The sequence below is a fragment of the Vanacampus margaritifer genome, chromosome 20 (assembly GCF_051991255.1).
Source record: "Vanacampus margaritifer isolate UIUO_Vmar chromosome 20, RoL_Vmar_1.0, whole genome shotgun sequence".
NCBI classification, from domain to species: Eukaryota; Metazoa; Chordata; class Actinopteri; order Syngnathiformes; family Syngnathidae; genus Vanacampus; species Vanacampus margaritifer.
Window position 1 is genome coordinate 14706383 of NC_135451.1, and position 18916 is coordinate 14725298.

Sequence of the window (18916 nt, forward strand, 5' to 3'; positions counted from 1 at the left end):
TGTGTTCTATAGCTATAAAAATATGGAACCTACCAAACGAAAGATTAAAGTCTCTTCTTTCATCAGGAAAAAAAGTATATTTGTATCCGTTTCCGTTTTACAGCAATTAGCATTAGAATAAAGCCAAGTTTCCTCATTATTCACAAATCTATTTAGAAATGTGAGTAAATGAGCTTTTTTTCCCCCAACATGGCCCTGGTTGATCTCTTTTGCTGTGCTGCCACCTGCTGGCCGTTTGTGTAAGAACTACCATTTCTTCAAACCATTCTATGCAGTTGAGAGGCTGCATCAAAGCCTTCTGAATGCTCTAGCATAAAAAAAGAAGAAAAAAAAGAGGAAAAAATAGAAAGGTTTTGGGAGCAAATGAGTTAAATTACTAACATTTATTTCAAAAATTATTTCAATTTTACAAGATACTCTAAAAAAGCAGAGCTTAATCACAATGTCATTTATTTGTCATGTTTCTTTTTGACTGGCTGGGAGAAATAGTGCATTTCGTTTTCAGTTCGTAATATTGATTTTTTTTTAATTATCAGTTCTACATTTTAATTCAAGTATTTGTTACATCAATATTACAAACTACTATAATGTAAATATAATATGAATAATATATATTTTACTAGAAATTTGCCATTATTGGGCAGCATTATTCAAACTTTTTTTTTTGTGGTACTATATTATACATAGTCTGAAAACCAAGTTTTTACTGAGCTCATCACAAAAGTACGTAGCTGGCGTTCAAGCTTCGATGGCATTGAGGAAATTGATCCGCTGTGATGTTTGTTACCTGCAGGCCGGAGGAGGAGGGCAAGGCGGCGGCGGGCATCTTGCTCAGCAGCGGGTCGGGGGCGTCGCAGCTGTTGGGGTGAGTGCTCTTCCAATAGGCTTCCAGGTAGTCGGCCATGTGCTCGCACGCGTCCTCCAGCTGGTTCTCGTCCAGGATGATGTCAAACATCTCCTGAGGACGGCCAAGAGGAAAAGCATATTGGGGGAAAAAAAATCATGTTAATAAACAACTAAGGAGTGTGACGGTTCGAGGTCCACTGTGGTGGCTTACGGGTGGGCACTGCGCCAGCTTGTCGGCGGCCACCATCTGGACGTTGAGGTGTTTGGCCTGAGACTTGCCTCGCGACTTGATGAGTCTCTGCAGCACCTGAAGGCAACACGCCACGGTGGACCGAACTCAATTGTATGGCCAGACAATCACATTTGAGAAAAGAAGACTTGAAAACAACACACCAAAATTGTATGCAGAAAATAAAAAATGTATATTTAATGGTGAAATATTTCAAAATATTAAAATATGTACTAGATATTTACCTGCTTCTTATTCAAATTATTTAGTATTTAAATCAAAATGAAAACATGTTTAAATTTAACAGCTTTACGTTTCAAAACATTCAAATAAGAATATTTCATTTCATTTTTATATTTAGCTGCAAATGTATTTTAATATTTTATGTTTTAAATACATATATGCATTGAAATAAAATGAAGTATGTATACATTAACTAATTTATTTTTCAATGTGTGAATATAATATACTTTTATGAATTATACAATTTAAAGTTGCAATATGGAACTTTTTCCTCCAAAATAACTTTACAATAAGCTATTTATTTGACCATTTATGACTGAAATGTTTTCTAATTAGTAAATTAAAACTATCTGTTCACAATGGGTACTCCTGCAAGCCTCTGGCCAATAGTTTTCAGACTGGATTCGGGTTAGAATTTCCCGCGCCCTGTCTGCGGATGTGACTTAATGTGTGTGGTGTGTATGTGAAGAACGGTATGTGCAGTTTCATTTTTCGTCAGCAGGTGGCAGTAGCGATTCGAAATGGAATATTTTACGTTCAGTAGCTTTAAATATGATGAACTATTTTATCAATAATGTAATGTTACATTGAAATATTACAAAAAATATTTGCTATCACACAAAATATTTAACTTGAATTATTTTTTGTTTCATTTGTTATCAGTCACGTTAAAATGTTTTGTAAAATGATGTTCTCTCTTGATCTAAAAAAAAAAAAAAGGAAAGAAAAATCCAAATCAAATGTGACGATGTTATTCATTTAATTAAATTATTCAATTTAAAAGTACAGTGGACCCCCGCATACTTATGGCTCGGCACCCGCCGATTGACCTACGGATGCCTTTTGTCGTCTCTTACAGATGAGCAGCAGCTTCCATATCGACACAATGTAAATATACAGGATGCCAAGATGGCTGCCTTCTTTTGAGCAACTCTCACCTTGGGGGAGGTGATCTTGACGTAGACGATAATGGGGGCGAGGGACGTCTTGCCCAGCTGCGACGGGTGGTTGATGGTGTCTGCGTCCAAGATGACAAGTTGCAGCGTCCGCGCGAGCTCAAAAATGCGCTCCCGCTCTCTCTGGACCTCGGCTAAAAAGGGGGACAGTTGAAAAATATTTGAAGGACATTCGGGGATGAAGGAAGGTGGCGGCTCAGAGTGAATGCGAGTGAATCACGTGCGCGTTACACAACCCAACCAGATGGCGTGCCTCGCTCTGGCGACAAAAGAAAACTTCGCAGCGAGAAGTTTGTCGTTTGGACAAAAGTTACATCACGACTTCTTATGTTCCTGCTAAATGAGCAGGATAGCGCGACAGAAGCGTTTTTTTTCTCTTGCCAATAAGAGCAGCCACTAGTCTGGTTTGAAAACTTGAATATAGCTAGCTTGAATTTTGCTGACGTGGGGCAGAATTCTTGCATCTGTTTTTTTCAAGAAAAACACGTTTGTGGAGGAATTAACAGGGAGCAAACGACATGTGAGAAACACGATGTCAAAATAAGAGATGCAGGTGGGCCTGACCAATATGGATTTTTTTTTCTGGCTAATGCAGATTCTGATATTTGGCTAGGGCTGTGCAATTAATTGAAATTCAATTACAGTTTTAATTATTACACTCCACAATTACAAATTCAGCATAATCGTAAACTATTATTAATACTAATTTTGAGTTGTTTAAATGTATATACTTGCACCTTTTTTATTTTAAAATGACAAATTTAATAAATCTTGTTTGGTTTAAAAGGAACTTACATAATAATAGTGTTGTCTCAGTATTTCTAGTGTACAAAACATTTTCTTGTTTTGTGCCAAAAAAATAAACGTTTGAATAATCGTGCTTTGAATTATTACTAAAATAATTGTGATTATTTTTTTGCTTCCATAATCAAGCAGCCCTTTATTTGGCTAAATAAAACAATTGATAACTGCTAAATCACTTGATGTCATGAAAAAAAAAAAAATCAGTTTTGGTACCGCAACGCTTACAACAATAAAGATGTGAATTAGAGCCAGAACAGTTGACTGTTTTTCAATACTGTGTCCTTAGTTAGTTAGTTAGTATTTGTTTAACTTTACAACAGAGAGAAAAATTTGCAAAAATATATATTTTTAATGATTTTTGTGGGGCTGGGGGAGTGTTTAAATGTTATTATAATTGTCCTACCTATGTTGCAAGACATTAATGTGTAAAAAACAAACAAAAAAAAAAACACACACACACAATTGGCAAAAACAGGCCGATTTTAAAAGATGAAAATGAGAGAAAATGGTACACAAAGAACAAAAGGCAGGCTTACCCAAGTTGGAGCGCGTGTTGGAGCGCTCGATGATGGCGTGCTTGCTGGGATGGTTGAGGACGGAGCGCTTGGCCAGCGAGATGTCCGCCGTGACGCGAGTGATGGAGATTCTGCGGCCGAGAACGAAAGCGTCAAGTGAGACCAGGACGAGACAAACGGCCTCGTTTTGTTCTTTCGTGTCACGTCAGGACAAAATGTGCGTGTGATGCTCAAACAGATGGCGCACCCGCGGTTAATCAATCGTCTGTTTCAATATGTAAATGGTGAGCAGATGTGGTACCTGTGAAATTGTGTGTATGCATGTATGTGTGTGTGTGAGGAGAATACTGCTTATGTGTGTGCGTGTGTGCATGAAGATGTGTGTTCCCTCCCTCAGACGAGTCCACGTTGAAAAAGCAGAATCCCGCTCGGCCTCAAAGAAGTCCACTATGGCCTATTAAGGACATGCCTATTTAAAGCAGCGACACACTCGCGTCTCCCCGGGCCAACTTGTTACTTACTCCCCTGGGGGAGGTGGGGGAGGAGGAATGAGGAAGGAAGCAGGATGAGAACTTACCGTCCCTCAAATCGGTGCTTCAAGAAGTCAAACAGTGCTTTTTGCATCATGTCGGTCACCTGTAAGCAGAAAAAAAAAAAGATTTAAATGAACATTTTTCAGGGAATTTTCTTTTTAGGGATTAAAAAAAAAAAAATCCAATGTCTGTCACTTTTATATATACGGTATAATTTAGAAATAGACCAGTATGGTTTTTCAGGGCTGACACCAATGCCGATTATAAGTAGTCAAGGAGACCGATAATCGATATTTGAAGCCGATATTCATTTTCAGTAAAAAAGGGGGGGAAACTGGCGTAAAAAAATTTTTTAAATACAAATGCCAATCTCGACTTTGTCATGTCTTAAAGAATGTTTATTGATTAAATTTTTAAAAAAAATATTTTAGACAATAAACACCCTTTTAAATTTCTAAGAAAATGTTCACCTCCCAAGGTTATCAGTAAGTCTTAAAAAGTTAAATAGAAACTTAAACATAGCTGTCTATAATTTTCTACAGTAAATATTTTTTTCCCCAAATTTAAAAATACCTGAAATCTTAAACTTTCACATTTCTTTGTTTCAATGCCAAACAAAAATTAAAGGTTCAGAAGGTTCTCAGGGTCAGCAGAATCTAAAACTAAAAAAACTAAAAATGTAAATAAATAGTTTCCTGAGATTAAAATGGTTTTAGATTGACCTTATATTGGCCGTCAGATTTTGAAAAAAGGCCGATACCGATATTCGCCAAAGCTGCTCTCATAATCATCAATGCTGTGCTGCGTTGTGGAAATTATGAAATCTCCTGCAGTTTACTGACCGTCTAATTTCCGTCACGAGTGCTCTATAGACTGTATTTTTTACAGCACACGCTTGAACGCACCTCGTAGCCCTTCAGTGACGGTCCAACCAGAACCACGGGCCGCATGGAAGGCACAACATCGTATGGAGGAATGTGTTCCGTCTTTAGGGAGGAAGCATAGCAATAAAAAGCTTATTTGGTTTCTTGTGTTTGCACAACAACAACAACAGCACAAAGGCATGTCAATGAGACTAATTCATTCATCAGTGAGCTCATTTCATGACGTGAATGTCGTTGGAAGCTTTGGCCAGAAATCAGTGAAGAAGGAAAAAAAAAAAAGATGGCGTGAAAGCTCAAGTGTGTGCAAGTTCACACATCATCATCATATCCATCGGAATGTTATATTCATACATGTAGAGCACGTTTGCGAACAAGCCAGTCGGAAGGCTGAGGCGCAACTTACCGACTTTTGCTTCTGCTTGGCTGCGGTAAGCAGAGAAAAAGAAGAAAAAGTTCAGAAGAAGAAGGAACGCGCATGCTCGCGGTGCTCGGCGGAGGACGAGGAGATGCGGCATTCGCTGGGCGGACGAACGCGAGAGAGGAAGGAAGAAGGCCCGCCGCCGTCCAGTTTACCTTCTTAAAAAAGGGCATTCGTTTCTCTTTTGCTAAAGGGGACGAGACCGTGTTTGCGCCGCATCGGGGGGAGCGCAGGATGACCGGCGGCTCGCTGTCGTCCGGGTCTAAGCCCGCGGCGTCTATGTCAACGGCTGTCAACGGTGGTTAAGAATCATGGGGACAATCAAAGGGAATGTCGCTTTGCCTTTGCGTGACACTTACCAGACGACGGAGGAGTCGACTTGCGGGAGTTGGAGACCGCTTCGCCTAAGCTGGAGGAGGAGTTTGCTCCCAGTTTACTGAAACAAGATGGAAATGACACTTGATGTGATTTATGTCATCATTTTTTCAAAGTCCTCGAGATAGATTAAAGATGGTTTAAAATTAAAAAAAAAAATTGGGGGGAGTTATTTGGGTGTGCTCATGCAAGAGCAATCTTGGCAGTGTCGGTGCGACCATCTGCTGCATTTGTTTGTTTTCATACCTGGAATGGAACCTGCCCTGTTTGGCTCTCTGCTCTTGGAGGACTCGAGTGTTTTCCAGCTTGACCGGACTGGGAATGAAACCGATCTCGCAGCCTTCCTTCACCAGACGTCCGATCCACCAGTCGTTGTTGAATTTCTACGAACAAATCAAGGCAAAGATCTTCAGCTGACACGCTTGGCCGGGAAAGGCGGCGTGGCGATGGGGTTTGTCACCTCTTTGACGTGGAGGAAGTCTTTGGCCTCGAAGGAGAGCGCCATGCCGGGTACGGGGACATCGTCGTCGTGACTGGGGCTGTAGTTGACGTTTGTGCGGACGGCAAACGCAACTGGTTTTGTCTGCGGGGGAGAGAAAATTAACCATCAGCCAACATTACATTACATTACATTGCATTTGCAGAATTTTCATCCATATCTCATTTTGGCCTTACACCGCACTCTGCTGTCGACTGGAATTGACGTCTGCCCTCGGGCTCGCATTGCCAACAAAATTATTATTATATAATTATTAGTATATTCCTGACCTAGCAGCATCTTAAAAGGTTCGTTCATGCAGGATATCAAAAGCATCGCATTGTAACCCGCCAACCCAATCGTATCTCCCCGTTGCCGCTTACGCAACGCGAGCACTCATTAGGGATGCCATATTTGACTGCGGCGGGCGCAGGTGGACGGATTGTTTTGGAGGGGCGGGGGAAATGCATAGGAGGGGGATACAAAAAAAAATAAAATACAGGCGAAGCGCATGGAAACCTCAGCTGCTGGGACCATTTGACTTGCTGTTGCTAACCAAAAAAGCAGCACCTACAGATAATCTCTTGGACGGATCAAATTGTGGAACAATACCACATTCTGCACATTCCATGGAGCGCAAGCGTTATTTGTGCGGGCGGCAAACGAGACGACGGCGTCTTTTTGTTGACATCGTGTGTTCCTGCGAGCAGAAGCATCTCAAGTGACAAAAAGCGTCACTGACGGCTTCGATGGTTTTCCGCTGCCGCGACGCACAGCGTTCGCCACGCTGCGTCGAAGATCGATACGCTTCACGTTTATGAGCAATGTTCACGCTTGAGGCCTTGAGCACCATTCGTTACTTCTTTTTTTAGGGGGGGGGGAAGAAAGGCTCATTATTTGCTCGTATCTTGAGTTTGTGCTCGCAAATCAAAGCCAAAAAATACATTGCCGTTATGACGGCACACTTGTTTCTCAAGGCGGGACTGTAACTGGATCCCTCCCAGAGCACACAAAGCACAGCTTATGATTAAGGCTGCGCACATCCCACACAGTTCCACCAATTCCATTTTGCAACAGAAATAGAAAAAAAAAAAAGTGGCTCAAATTTGCGAGATAGAGACTTTTCCTCCTGCAACACTTTCCTTAATTACCTTAGCCAATTCTAATGGCAAAATTCTGGCATACGCAGGTGGCGAGTCGTTATTGAAATGTGCAAATTGATGCAGATCCAAATTTGTTTTGGCTCTGGTGGAGGTCTGCACTCTGCTGAGTGAATCGAAAATATAACTTTATGATTTGCAATGGGGTGTTAAGTTCAACACTTTCTCACTTCCGCGACGTTATTGTCAAAAAAAACAAAGCCAGCAATTATTTAAAAACGTGTGGGGTTGACTACTTTGCTGTATTTTAAATGCAAGTACAGTAATCGGATATCATTCTGTTATGAGGAATTGTTGTATGAAGAAGCCAGATGTGTGTTGTCTGGTTCCTATGGTAGCGCTTCGGGTATGGCTGCTGCTGTCAGCCGTGTCGGGGCCGAGTACCTTTGCCTTGTCAAGCTGTGCCTGAGCTTGCGCCTCTGCCTCTCTGCGCACTGCCTCCTTGTCCTCCTCCAGAGACACATCAGAGTCTGATGGACGGCTGGTGTAGGAATCGGCCGAACCCTGTCGACGCACACAACAGACTTTTTTGAATTTATACATTCGCCAGACAAGTATTTTTGTTTTGCTTTAAAAAATAAATAAATCCAAATCTCCTTCTAGAATATGCAGACTCTTAGTTTCAATAGTTGTTTTGTTTTTCATGCCTAACTTACTCACCCCCAGCCATTTTCACTGAAGCAACCCTTTTCACTCCCGGCTATTTTACTGGATTTTGACAGATTTTGCAAGGCCCACCGAATATTGTGTTCTATTGCTATAAAAACATGGAACCTACCAAAAGAAAGATTAGAGTCTCTTCTTCATCAGGAAAAAAAAGTATATTTCCGTTTCCATTCTTCAGCAATTAGCATTACAATATAGCTAAGTTTCATTATTACTCACAAATCTATTTAGAATTGTGAGTAAATGAGCTTTTTTTCAACATGGCCCTGGTTGATCTCTTTTGCTCTGCTGCTACCTGCTGGCCGTTTTTGTAATAACTACCATTGCTTCCACCATTCTTTGCAGTTGAGAGGCTAGCATTTAAAAAAAAAAAACATTTAAAAAACATACAAATATGTCTTTGGGACACTTAAAACATTTAAAATAGAACGCATTTATACATTTTTGGGAGCAAATGAGTTAATCCTGTAGCACGTGCCCCAAAAAGTTGCACCTCATGGTCACCACTGGTCAGAAAAACAACAACAAATTGATACATAAATAAAAGAGCAAAGATGCTACCTTTACGTGTACAAAAATGGAGGGTGGGGGATAAATTCCTTAATCAAAATATAAATAAAAAGTAGATAAACCATCTGAAAGAGTACTAAAAAATTGCCAGCATAAAACCTTAAAAGGAAAAAAAATCCAAATAATTTAATAACATGCAAAAATATACAGCACCATTAAAGTGAGGGGAAATATGCGGTTTGTACAAAAATATTTTATATGGTAACTATTTTTAATTACCATTATTATTTTTTCAGTAGGGGAAAAAAATAATTCATGAGTGGAATTCTGTGCTCTTATTTTTGTAACATGGTTTCATGTTCTGGTGAATGTCACATTCACCCTTCAACAAAGCATATTAAATGCAATTAAAACAGACCAACAGCATAAATGGAACCCATGGCCACACATAGACATGAATAAAGAGGTTTTAAGTACAAGGCGTGAAAGCTCATCTGCGCCCGTACGCAACTTTGACACCCACACGAGGGCTTTTCATTCATCTCACTGCACCACCACAACACGCTGCCGTCTGAGTTAAAAATAGCTCCCCTCGCTTCACGCCGCCTCATTAGAATTACCCAGCCGTCGCATGCACACCACGGTGGATCGTTCCCTCGTCTATTACCTGATTCAGGGGATGACGGCGCGGTTGTGATTATGCAAGGATAGTCGGTCGTATTGGTGCGAAAAGCTTTCCACTTCCCAACCTTCGTTCGTGCCGCATTTAGAAACTCACAAACCAAACCAGGATGTCAACAAGCTGCTCACATTTTTCCAAGTGATGTGAGACTAAATGGTTGAGTGAATTCATATTACAGTATAAATTCAATCAATTCGCGCATATATCATAATATAAAAGAGTGTGGTATAACTTAATAAGATTAAATTGATTTTTTTTTTTTGCGACTGCTGACGAAAGCAGCGTTTCCGGCAATATTATCTGCTTATTTTCAGTCAAATGCTCCAGAACTCAATGGAAGGCGGTTCACAGTGCTGATGGTCAATGACCCGAAGGATACTGCGAAAGCAACCAGAGTCTAAGGTAAAGAAGTAGAATGTTTTGTTTTACATACCATTTACCGTAAAAAGCTGCAGTTCAAAGTTGATAACAGTGGGCCAGCCCACAAAGAGTCAAAACGTGCAAATAATTGATGGCCAATATAACTACATTGGATTTTTTTTTTTTTACCTATAAAATTCATGCGGGTATCAAGGTTATATTAGTTTTAGATGTTTCATTATAGTTAGCTTTTATTTTGTCTTTTGTATTTTTCAATCTCGGTTTTAATTAGTTTTTAGAACAGCGAAAATGCTACGCTTTAGTTCCGTTTTCTTAGTTTAAGTACTTTAATTTGTTAGTTTTTTTAATATATGGAGTATTTGTCGAGTGCAAGATTTTGTTAGTTGTCGTTAACTATCATAACCTTGGCTGCAAATAAGAGTTTTTTACGGGAAAAAAAAAAAAAGGTGTTGGTGGCCTCCCAAGTTTAGAGAAGAAAAAAAGATCTGGGAAAGCCCGGGTCAACATTATGAGGTATGAAAAGTGAACACTGGCAGCGCATCCCGTGAACCAGCAGGAGCATGCAAGATGACAAACAACTTTCAGAAGGTCTGCTTACGTAGGCATCGGAGCTCTTGACGCGACCTCCCTTGGCTCTTTTCAGCAGGCGGACCCAGGTGGCCTTCATCAACCCACGCTGCTCATTCACTGTCCTGAGCCACGACCGCTACACTCGGAGTACACTCGGACCACACAACTTCACGCCCGCCCTGCGCTGGCTACAGGTAGAAACGACGCTGGCGCCACATGGACGGCTGCTCCCTTTGAACGGCTGGCCGGGGGACGCCGCTTTCATTTCGGTTTTGCCGCAGCTGCGCTTGACGAGGAATCCACAGGAGCCGCCTGCCCCGCGCATAATCTCAACCGCGGTCTCCTCAGACGGCTGCAGCAGGTGCCGACTCCCCGGATGAGTCAGGTGACAGCGATGTGCCGCATCCTCCCATCTCCTCCTCCGTTGCCACTTTGCATGCAAACAGCTGAATGGTCCCGACTTTCCCCCTAACGAAGCCTCTCAGGTGCCGCCGCCGCCGCCGCCCTGACGCAAGCTCTGGCGCTCTGCATTTGTCACAAGCTGGCTTGTGCTATTTCAGTGATTCTGCCGCTCTGTCTCTGTCCACCCCTCCTCCTCCTCCTCCATCTCCTCTTCCTCCTCCCCACCCTCCTCCGTCACTCCCCACATTTTTTCCCTCAGTTACCCCCCTAACATCGCATCCATCTGCTCGCATTGCGGGGCTCTGGCCGGGCTGCTTATTGCACAAGCACAACAACAACTCGTGCACGTGTGGCACCTGCTTCAATAAGTAATGGGGACGTGAGGCTACAATATGTCCACCTTGACATGCTTTTAGTGGTGTGTGGCGTAACATGACAGCTTGTTGGCGTCGACAAGGTCAGAAACGCCCCCAACTACTCAAGTAAGAGTCGCGATTTCTACACTGGCGAGGCTGGATTGCTCTGCGATTACATCACCCAAACACTTGCTTTATTTGAATTGTTTCCATTGTTAAGAGTCCCAAAATTTCAAACTCGAGGAGTCCACCTTTTCCAGCGAGGCGGCTTTGCTACATAATATGTTGTGTTTATTTATTTTTGATTCAATTAGTTTGTAAATGGTCTCAAACTGACACTCACACTTTTCAGAAAGTGGCGCAAGCGTCAGTTTGCTTGTGTGGGGGCGGAGCTAGACGCACTGTTGTCCGCTGATTGGTCGACAAAAAACTAAAAAAAATAAATAAAGAGAAATTAATTGACGGATTGATGAATGTGTGTTGCGATTGTTTTGCTTCTTCATTGTCATTTTAAGATGTAATTGCTAGCTGCAGAGAAGACATCTTTATTTAAAATACAAAAAGGCACCGCGCAGAGCCTCAGAGATTCATCGCGGACCGCCGCAAAGCCACGCAGGACAAATGAGCATAATTAGCGCGTTGATTAAAACATTCCCATCTCCATTTGGGAGCAGACAAAGTTAGACTTGGCTGAGAGAGGTTACTAAAAATGTATCCGCCGCGGCGCTGATGACGCAGGTTGCTCGCACTGACTGGCCGCAGGGTCGCGTGAGTTCAGAGGTCATCCGGTGTAGGAGCGTCAGCTGCCGGACTACATTCAGGAGCCCTAAGCCGTACTGTACATCAAAAGCTGACTAATCGGCAACAATTCTCGCCAACTGATCAACACGCAGTTTTCACTAAGAGACCTCAAAAGGACATGAAAGCAAAAGCTGGAGGGGAGAGATGTGAAATGAGCTCATTAAGACGGATTCATCTACAGAGGAAGACAATGAGGATGTATAAGCAGTTCTTGAAGAAACCACAGGATGTAACGGACAGTGCATCAAACCATCGGTTTTTATGACGCTCGTCTTCATTGGGGTCGCGGGTAACCTAGCCTAGCCAATTTAGAGTCTTCAATGAATGCAACTTCTGTTCAGACTATTTTTCTATGCCATGAAATTCTCTCAAATGTAATGTTATTTTATTTTCGTTAAGATTTGTACCCGTGTCAATAAACCTCAATCAAATCAACATTATTGAATCAAAAAGTGAGCACATTTTTTGGGGGGGAATCCCTTGGTATTATTACAACCGTAGCACTTTTCCGCCATTCTCCTCCCACACCCGCAGTGACAGCACTAATGAGCATCGAGAAACACGATGACGAGGCTTTGATTCACTTTGTTCACCCTCTTCCGACGGACGGTTCTCTGGAGCTATGAAGGGACGTTTTCCCAACCTTTCGTCATAGAAAACAACCTGGTTCTTATGTGACCGATCAGGTTGTGTTGAATGTGCCGATTCAAAACGTCATCAGACCAACTCCAATTAAGTCACACTAGTCTTTCGTCTACGATGGCTTACCTGCATACTGTATGTGGAAAGACATATTGGTCAGGAACATTGGTCTCTGTAGACCACTATTATTGATGGCGGCCCTTCTTGGAAGACACTGAATGACTTCAACAAGCCGCAGTGACAAGCCGATCGTTCCATTAGCGTAGAGCACATGATGTGGCTTGTGACCCAATGAACCAGAGTCAGACCGACACCATCTGAAAGCTTCTGGTGTCAGTTTTAAAGCATCTAAATGATTCTCTACATGCGGACATGTGTCACGTGTCTGTCTGTTTTGAGAAAATCTACCGTCTTGTCTTCCATCTCCACATTCACATAAGTGCCTAACATCTCCGTCTTCACCTTTTTCCATTCAAGCCATATCCCATATTAAGCACGGCCTTCTGTCATCTCCCGCAGGGATTTTCCAGTGCTTTAAGCTCTCCGGCTTCTATGCCTTCGCTCAAGAGGGGGGCGCAGAGGGTTGCATTTTCTTAAAAAGTGACCTTCAGCACTATTGGCTTCCTTCTCAGTGTAGACAAAATTATATTTATATCTAGTAAATGCAATATCTTAAAATACTTTGATGGATTTGGCCCAACAAAAGCTTATTTTAGACTGCTAAAGATGGGGTTTTTGCTGGGTTGCTGTTCCATACAGTGAGACAGAATGAAGCAGGATGAAGTTGAATGGGCTCGATAATCAATTAACCGTTGATCGGTTGGTTGTGTGGAATTGGTTTTCGATTAATCGCAGTTGGTAATTTTACCAACTTTTCAATCAAAGAACGGAAGGCGGCGGGGTGGGGGTCACAAAACCCATATTTCCGATTTCAATCTTTTTTTGTTTTGATTTTAGGTTTTGGGATTTGCGCAATCACTTTTTTTCCCCTTCTAGCATCTACACAAATCATGGAAATCGTTTTTTCTTCGCAGGTCGTGTCAAAATATGTATGTCTATTTCCACTTGGGAAAAATGTACCATTCAGCAAACCATGTAAAGACGATCTTTAATAAATTTGCTGTCGCGCAACGCAAACTTAACAATCGACATCCGCCAAGTTGTGTTCTGTCTTTCTGACAACGGCCGATGCGGCCGGTGCGCTAGTTGGGCCTCGTCGTGACTCATTCTGGGGCTGCCTCGCTCTCCCTCGCCATCTGTCCATCACTGCCACTTTGTTGAAGTCATTGAAACGCTTGCCGCACAATGGCAGCCAACTGCAACGCGCTGCGCTTACTAAAATTAGCTATTAATTGAGCAAGCGGTGTGAGAAGCATGTGTGCGTGTTGGGAGAAAACAACAAGACAATAAAAGAAGGGGACGGAGTCTTGCCGAGTGGCAAAAAAAAAAAAAAAAAAAAAAAAAAAGAGGGATGGGGTGCAGCTGCACAGACATCAAGGTGACACTGACAGGCCTATGAAAAGTGTTTACCCAGCAATCCGAGTGTCAGCGCATTAGGTAAGTGCTTCGTCCCATCGCCTTGATGGACTTGCTGGCTGTCAATCACGTGACAAGATAAACGTGGCGAGCAAGACATGGCAGCGTGGCTACGACGAGTACCGCGAACCTCCGCCAGGGGGGCAATCCTCATTTGGATTCAAAGCAAATGTCAAGGTGACATCAATTGTTTATTTTTGTTCATGAAAACAAATGAGTAGAAAAGAAGAGATTGAGCTCGTACAATGTTGAATGCTGGCAACTTCAACCCTCCATTCCACCGTGACATGTCGATAAAAAGTTGAATAAAAGCCAGAACGTAAGGGCTCAAGAGAAATGAAAACCACTTTGGCGGAGGAAATGAAACCAAATGGCACTTTTAAAAGCTAAAAGCAGTGGGTTGGGCTATAATCATTAACTTAAATGTATGATGTTCAAGGACACAGGAAAAAAAAAAGAAGTGTTTTTAGGACTTTGAGCTGCCTATTATGGTCTAATCCCGAGTCGCTAATAAATATTACCTGCGACTGGCGGCTGCTGTCCCTGACCGGGGGGGGGGGGGGCAATGCTCTCATTAGCAGCCAATCCCTTTACTGCGAGGATCTTCTTTATCTAGCGGCTCGTTCCCTCGGCGGACATAGAGCGCCATAATAGGATGACGGCTGATGAAGAGGATACAGTTAAGTGAGAGAGGCCGGACCGTGGGGATGGGGTAGTTGCGGGTGCGGTGGGGCGTGAGGGGGGGGAGGGACTACGCTTCTATTTTACGCCTGCGTCATCAATATTCCGGCAGCTTCCTGGCGTACGAGGTGTAAGACTGCGAAATGATTGATGAACGCTGGGTGAGAGAGCGGAACGAGCGGCGAGCGAAGCGTCTCCAGTGAAACGTTAACATCCAACGAATGCGAGCGTGTTTGAGATTCATGCCTTCAGCCTCATTGGTTTTATTTCATGTGGATTGGATGAAGTGCGAGTGTGACGTGACTCGGTTTAGCGTTTTGCCGTCTTGCGTTTATATGATATAGCCGTCTTCATTGATTTAACACTTAACGAGGTCATAAAATCACAAATTTAGCTTCCCCAAAAAATCTTGAGACAATAAATTCATCAAAGCGCGGTGAAGAGAGTAAAAATGTCCGGAAGATCGTAGTGTCTTTATTCTGATAAATATTTAGGAAGCGTAAATTTTTAAGTTTCATGTGTAAAGATGATTCTTCATTCTTCTTTTTTAATCTTTTTTTCAAGAATATTTTGACAAATGAAACTCCTAATTCCAGTAAAAGCACCACACTGTATCTGATTACGGGATACTGCGTCTACTGTGTGAAAGCCGGCGTCAAAGGCAAAGGCTGTTATTTTCTCTTCCGGGTCCAATTGTGGCTTGCGTTCTGCTTCGATCCGTCACCACAGCCTGAACTCAAACATCCAACTGACACTAACAACGCCAGCTGAGAAGATGCGGCATGTGCTGACTTCACAAGCCGAGCACGTGCCGCTTGCAGAGGTTACAAAGTTCAGCGGTGCCTTGACAGACAGCTTGGGAACAAATTCCTGAGCGAAGTATTAAAAAAAGAGTGCAAAGTTTGTCGACCCAGGACAAAAGACCAAGATCACTCCGTTATAAAGTCCAAATCCAAACCTAGTTTAAGTCTTGCTTTGTACGCAACAAAGAAGCATAGCTCAACGTGCGAGTGATCTTTAAGTCGAACCGTGGGATGACGCCCCTTAAAATGTGCCCCAATAACCTCCATTCTGCCAGAGTCCAAGCCCTTCCCCTTACAAAGAGCGGAAGGAAGGAAGGAAGCCTCGGAAAAGCGTGCAAAAAAGTTTCCTCAAACTCACCAAATCGGAGTCCTCACTAGCCGAGTGAAACATTTCTGCCGGGAGAAGAAAAAAAAAAATCTCAGCGGCTGCCCATCTCTGCTGCGCAGCACAGGAATTCTTCAGCCCTTTTTGCTTCTGTATCCACCCCCCCCCACCCCCGCCCCCCAAAAAAAGTGTGAGCCGGGAGTTAAAAGATCCTTTTCGGTCCTCCTTTGGCCTACTTTGGAGGCACGGAGAGAGGACGAACGTCTTTCCCACGCTGGGAAGTGTACTCCTTCGCAACGCCACAAGCGTCCACCAGACCCAAAAAACAAGCCCCCCCACCCCCTTTCCTCCACAACCTCTGTCCCTCCCACACAGTCACACACATAACGGGTAAGCAAGGAAGATCTCTGGCCAATAGGGCTGGCCTAAAAATTCCAGAAAGCAGTTGCAGCCGCTTTTTTTTTTTTTTTAATGCCTGCGCGTGTGTGATCTGTGGAGTTTTTACACGAGTTCCACTTTGCCTAAGAAGAGGTTACAGGTTTTTTTTTTTTCAACTGAGCGTATAGCCTGAAACACATGGCCAGACCCATATATCAGGAAGTCATTATCCGCGCGACACAACGCCAAGATGGTCATGGTTATCAGAACCGGAGGCCACTGAAAGTTTCCATTTGTTTCGAGGCTAATGAGAGCCTGGTAGAATGTGACAAAAGGAAATATTTTTTGCCTAAATCATTTTAACTTACTGTCACAATATCTGTGAACGTGCTTGCTAAAAACTCTGTTTATCCCCCCCCCACCCAAAAAAAACCCCAATCTTCTCCATCGTAGTCACAAACCGAGGACCCCCTGATTCTAATCTAAACAATGCAATGTTTTAAAATGTAAGATGCCTGCAAAAAGGTGGGATCAGCGTTAAAAACGCATAAAAAGAACCTGTTACACAAACTACAACCTAAAAGCCAGATTTGTATTCCCCCCCCCCAGTGAGTTGTTTTATGGGCGGCCAAGGCTAAATTCTGGATTATATTCGATTTGATCAGGGTTAACCCCCCCCCCGTGTGAGGATTATGTTGCAGAGCGTGTGCTCGGCACGTGACAAAGCGAAGTGTAGTCAGCGCCAGACAAAACAATGGTTTCAAGAGGCACGTCAGCTCTGACCTTTCATCATCAGGCGGACTAAAGACGTCACTATTCAGCAGTTTCATTGTGTTGCTGCGATGTACTTTGCAAAGCTGGAAACTACACACTTGACTTAATTGCCTTCAATAAGCAAGTTACGACCTTCTAGTGGTTACACAATCAGAATACTGTATGTATAATTGTGAAGTTCAACACCCAAGACTTCCTTAAAATTGACCAGGAAGTCTGTGAGAAAGTGGCTGGAGATACTGACATGCTAACTTTGCTAGCTTTAACAAAAGCATCTTATCTAAATGACGCAAGATAAACGTTGCCTTGCCTTCGAGCACTGAACCGCACTTTAAATGACGGTTTACGGGACAGACCCGTCTCTCTCTTGCAGGCGACTTCCTGAAGTCTCCACAGGGAAGCGCAGAAAATAAAAGGCAACAAACCTCACACCGTAATTTGCTCACTTTATGTTCCGTCTGAGCGAGGATTACGGCATGTTTAGTGGGGGTTTGTGAGCCTTAGAGGTGTTGATGGATGGATTTTGTTTCGCACTGTAACCGAGAAAAGGGCAACCCCCATTGTTTTCGAAAAAAGGTAAATAGATAGATTTGACACATTGTGAGGCGTTTTAGCCTGTATGGTGTCAAAATGAAGGTCAGACTAATTGAGATCAAGCCTCGAGGGAGGAAAGGCCACATGCCGAGTGTGTGATTGACTGCTGATCAGGAAATAGGAGCTGGTGTCACAAGCTACACACTAAAAATACATGGGCGGAGAAGCGAAAAAATATAATAATATGTATTGATCTCTCAACAACAATCACCCTTCAATTCAACAAATCAATGCCTTCTGATTCCAGCGTTTATGGTAAACGAACTCCCGGATCACCTTTGGCGGATCGATCGGAAAACAAGCTCGCGAAGACGCAGAAAGACGTTCATGCCGACCTCCGCACAAAAGGCCAACGCGGGCAACTTACAAGCACCAGGCATGCTACGATTTGACAGCGAGGGCGAAATCAATAAAATGTCCTAACGTGATTCGCGTAGGAGAAACATGTCAACACATCTCAAATTGTGGTGGACTACCACAAAAGATGTCACATGTTGCTTTCTTTCTGACAAGACCTTAAATCAACATTCAAACATGTTAATAAGCCAATGTCATAGAACAAGTGTTTCTTCGAACCAGCCATGGACGGGGTGAGAATGATCAGAAAGCCACCTCGGCCTCAATTCGAGCCCCAAAAGCAATCACCCAAACGTACAGTGAGAGCATCAACCCTCGGTCACAATTGTTAGCTTAGACCACACACTTCCAAATCAAGGCCCACGGGCCAGATGTGAAATCGTAAGCCGGACAGAATTTTTCCTTGACTTCTGTTCAAAAATAACCATGAAAATAATAATAATAAAAAAAAATACATTAAAAAAAGCGCAAAACTACAACAAATGCGAGACCCCATCGATTTACTCCGACCTGCGGCTGTCCATGTCAAAGAAAAACAAAATCCGGCCATCAACAACCGTGTTTTCGTTGCCTGTCAAGCGTTTGTTTTAAAACAAGCCATGGTTGGCATTCAAAGTTTGTTAAAAACACAGCAATCACTGAGGTGCTCTCCAACAATCGTGCCAAGAGTGCAATTACGCAAATGAAAAACTCTCCATGAGGACTTAATGTGCTACCCTGATAAAAACTTAAAATTCTCCTGGAAGCAATCCCAAACCTGAACTTCGGTGATGATCTATTATGTCGCTATAGCTTTCCCGAAACGAATATTCAAAGAGATAAAAGATTTAGGAGGTTCAGCGCAAATGATTGTTTTTAAAGGGTCTGATCGTCTTCATGGCGACAAATAAACTTTAAACCTCCTGCCAGAGGCTATAAGACATTAGTAAATAACTTCAAAATACCGGGCTCATCTTTAGAATAGAAATGAAAGCATGGATGGAAAATCTTGACTGGGGTCCGACGGGACTCTGATTC

At 42.8% G+C, this 18916-nt stretch overlaps 1 protein-coding gene across 7 annotated transcripts in view; it reads right to left on the bottom strand.

Moving 5' to 3' along the window:
• Positions 1-18916, bottom strand: part of cacnb2a (calcium channel, voltage-dependent, beta 2a) — a 31398-nt gene that overhangs the window by 2482 nt on the left and 10000 nt on the right. For 2 of the 7 annotated variants that reach the window (XM_077554338.1, XM_077554341.1), the window contains 11 exons: positions 7826-7945; positions 6264-6386; positions 6050-6186; positions 5788-5864; positions 5584-5717; positions 5032-5112; positions 4171-4229; positions 3615-3724; positions 2257-2408; positions 1058-1153; positions 788-958 (listed from right to left, as the gene is read on the bottom strand). In XM_077554338.1, the coding sequence (XP_077410464.1) occupies positions 788-958; positions 1058-1153; positions 2257-2408; positions 3615-3724; positions 4171-4229; positions 5032-5112; positions 5584-5717; positions 5788-5864; positions 6050-6186; positions 6264-6386; positions 7826-7945 (1260 nt within the window). Of the gene's footprint in view, positions 1-787; positions 959-1057; positions 1154-2256; positions 2409-3614; positions 3725-4170; positions 4230-5031; positions 5113-5413; positions 5434-5583; positions 5718-5787; positions 5865-6049; positions 6187-6263; positions 6387-7825; positions 7946-10278; positions 10557-15829; positions 15949-18916 lie in introns of those variants that run through there. The other 5 variants (XM_077554342.1, XM_077554339.1, XM_077554345.1 and 2 more) reach the window with 5 other exon arrangements.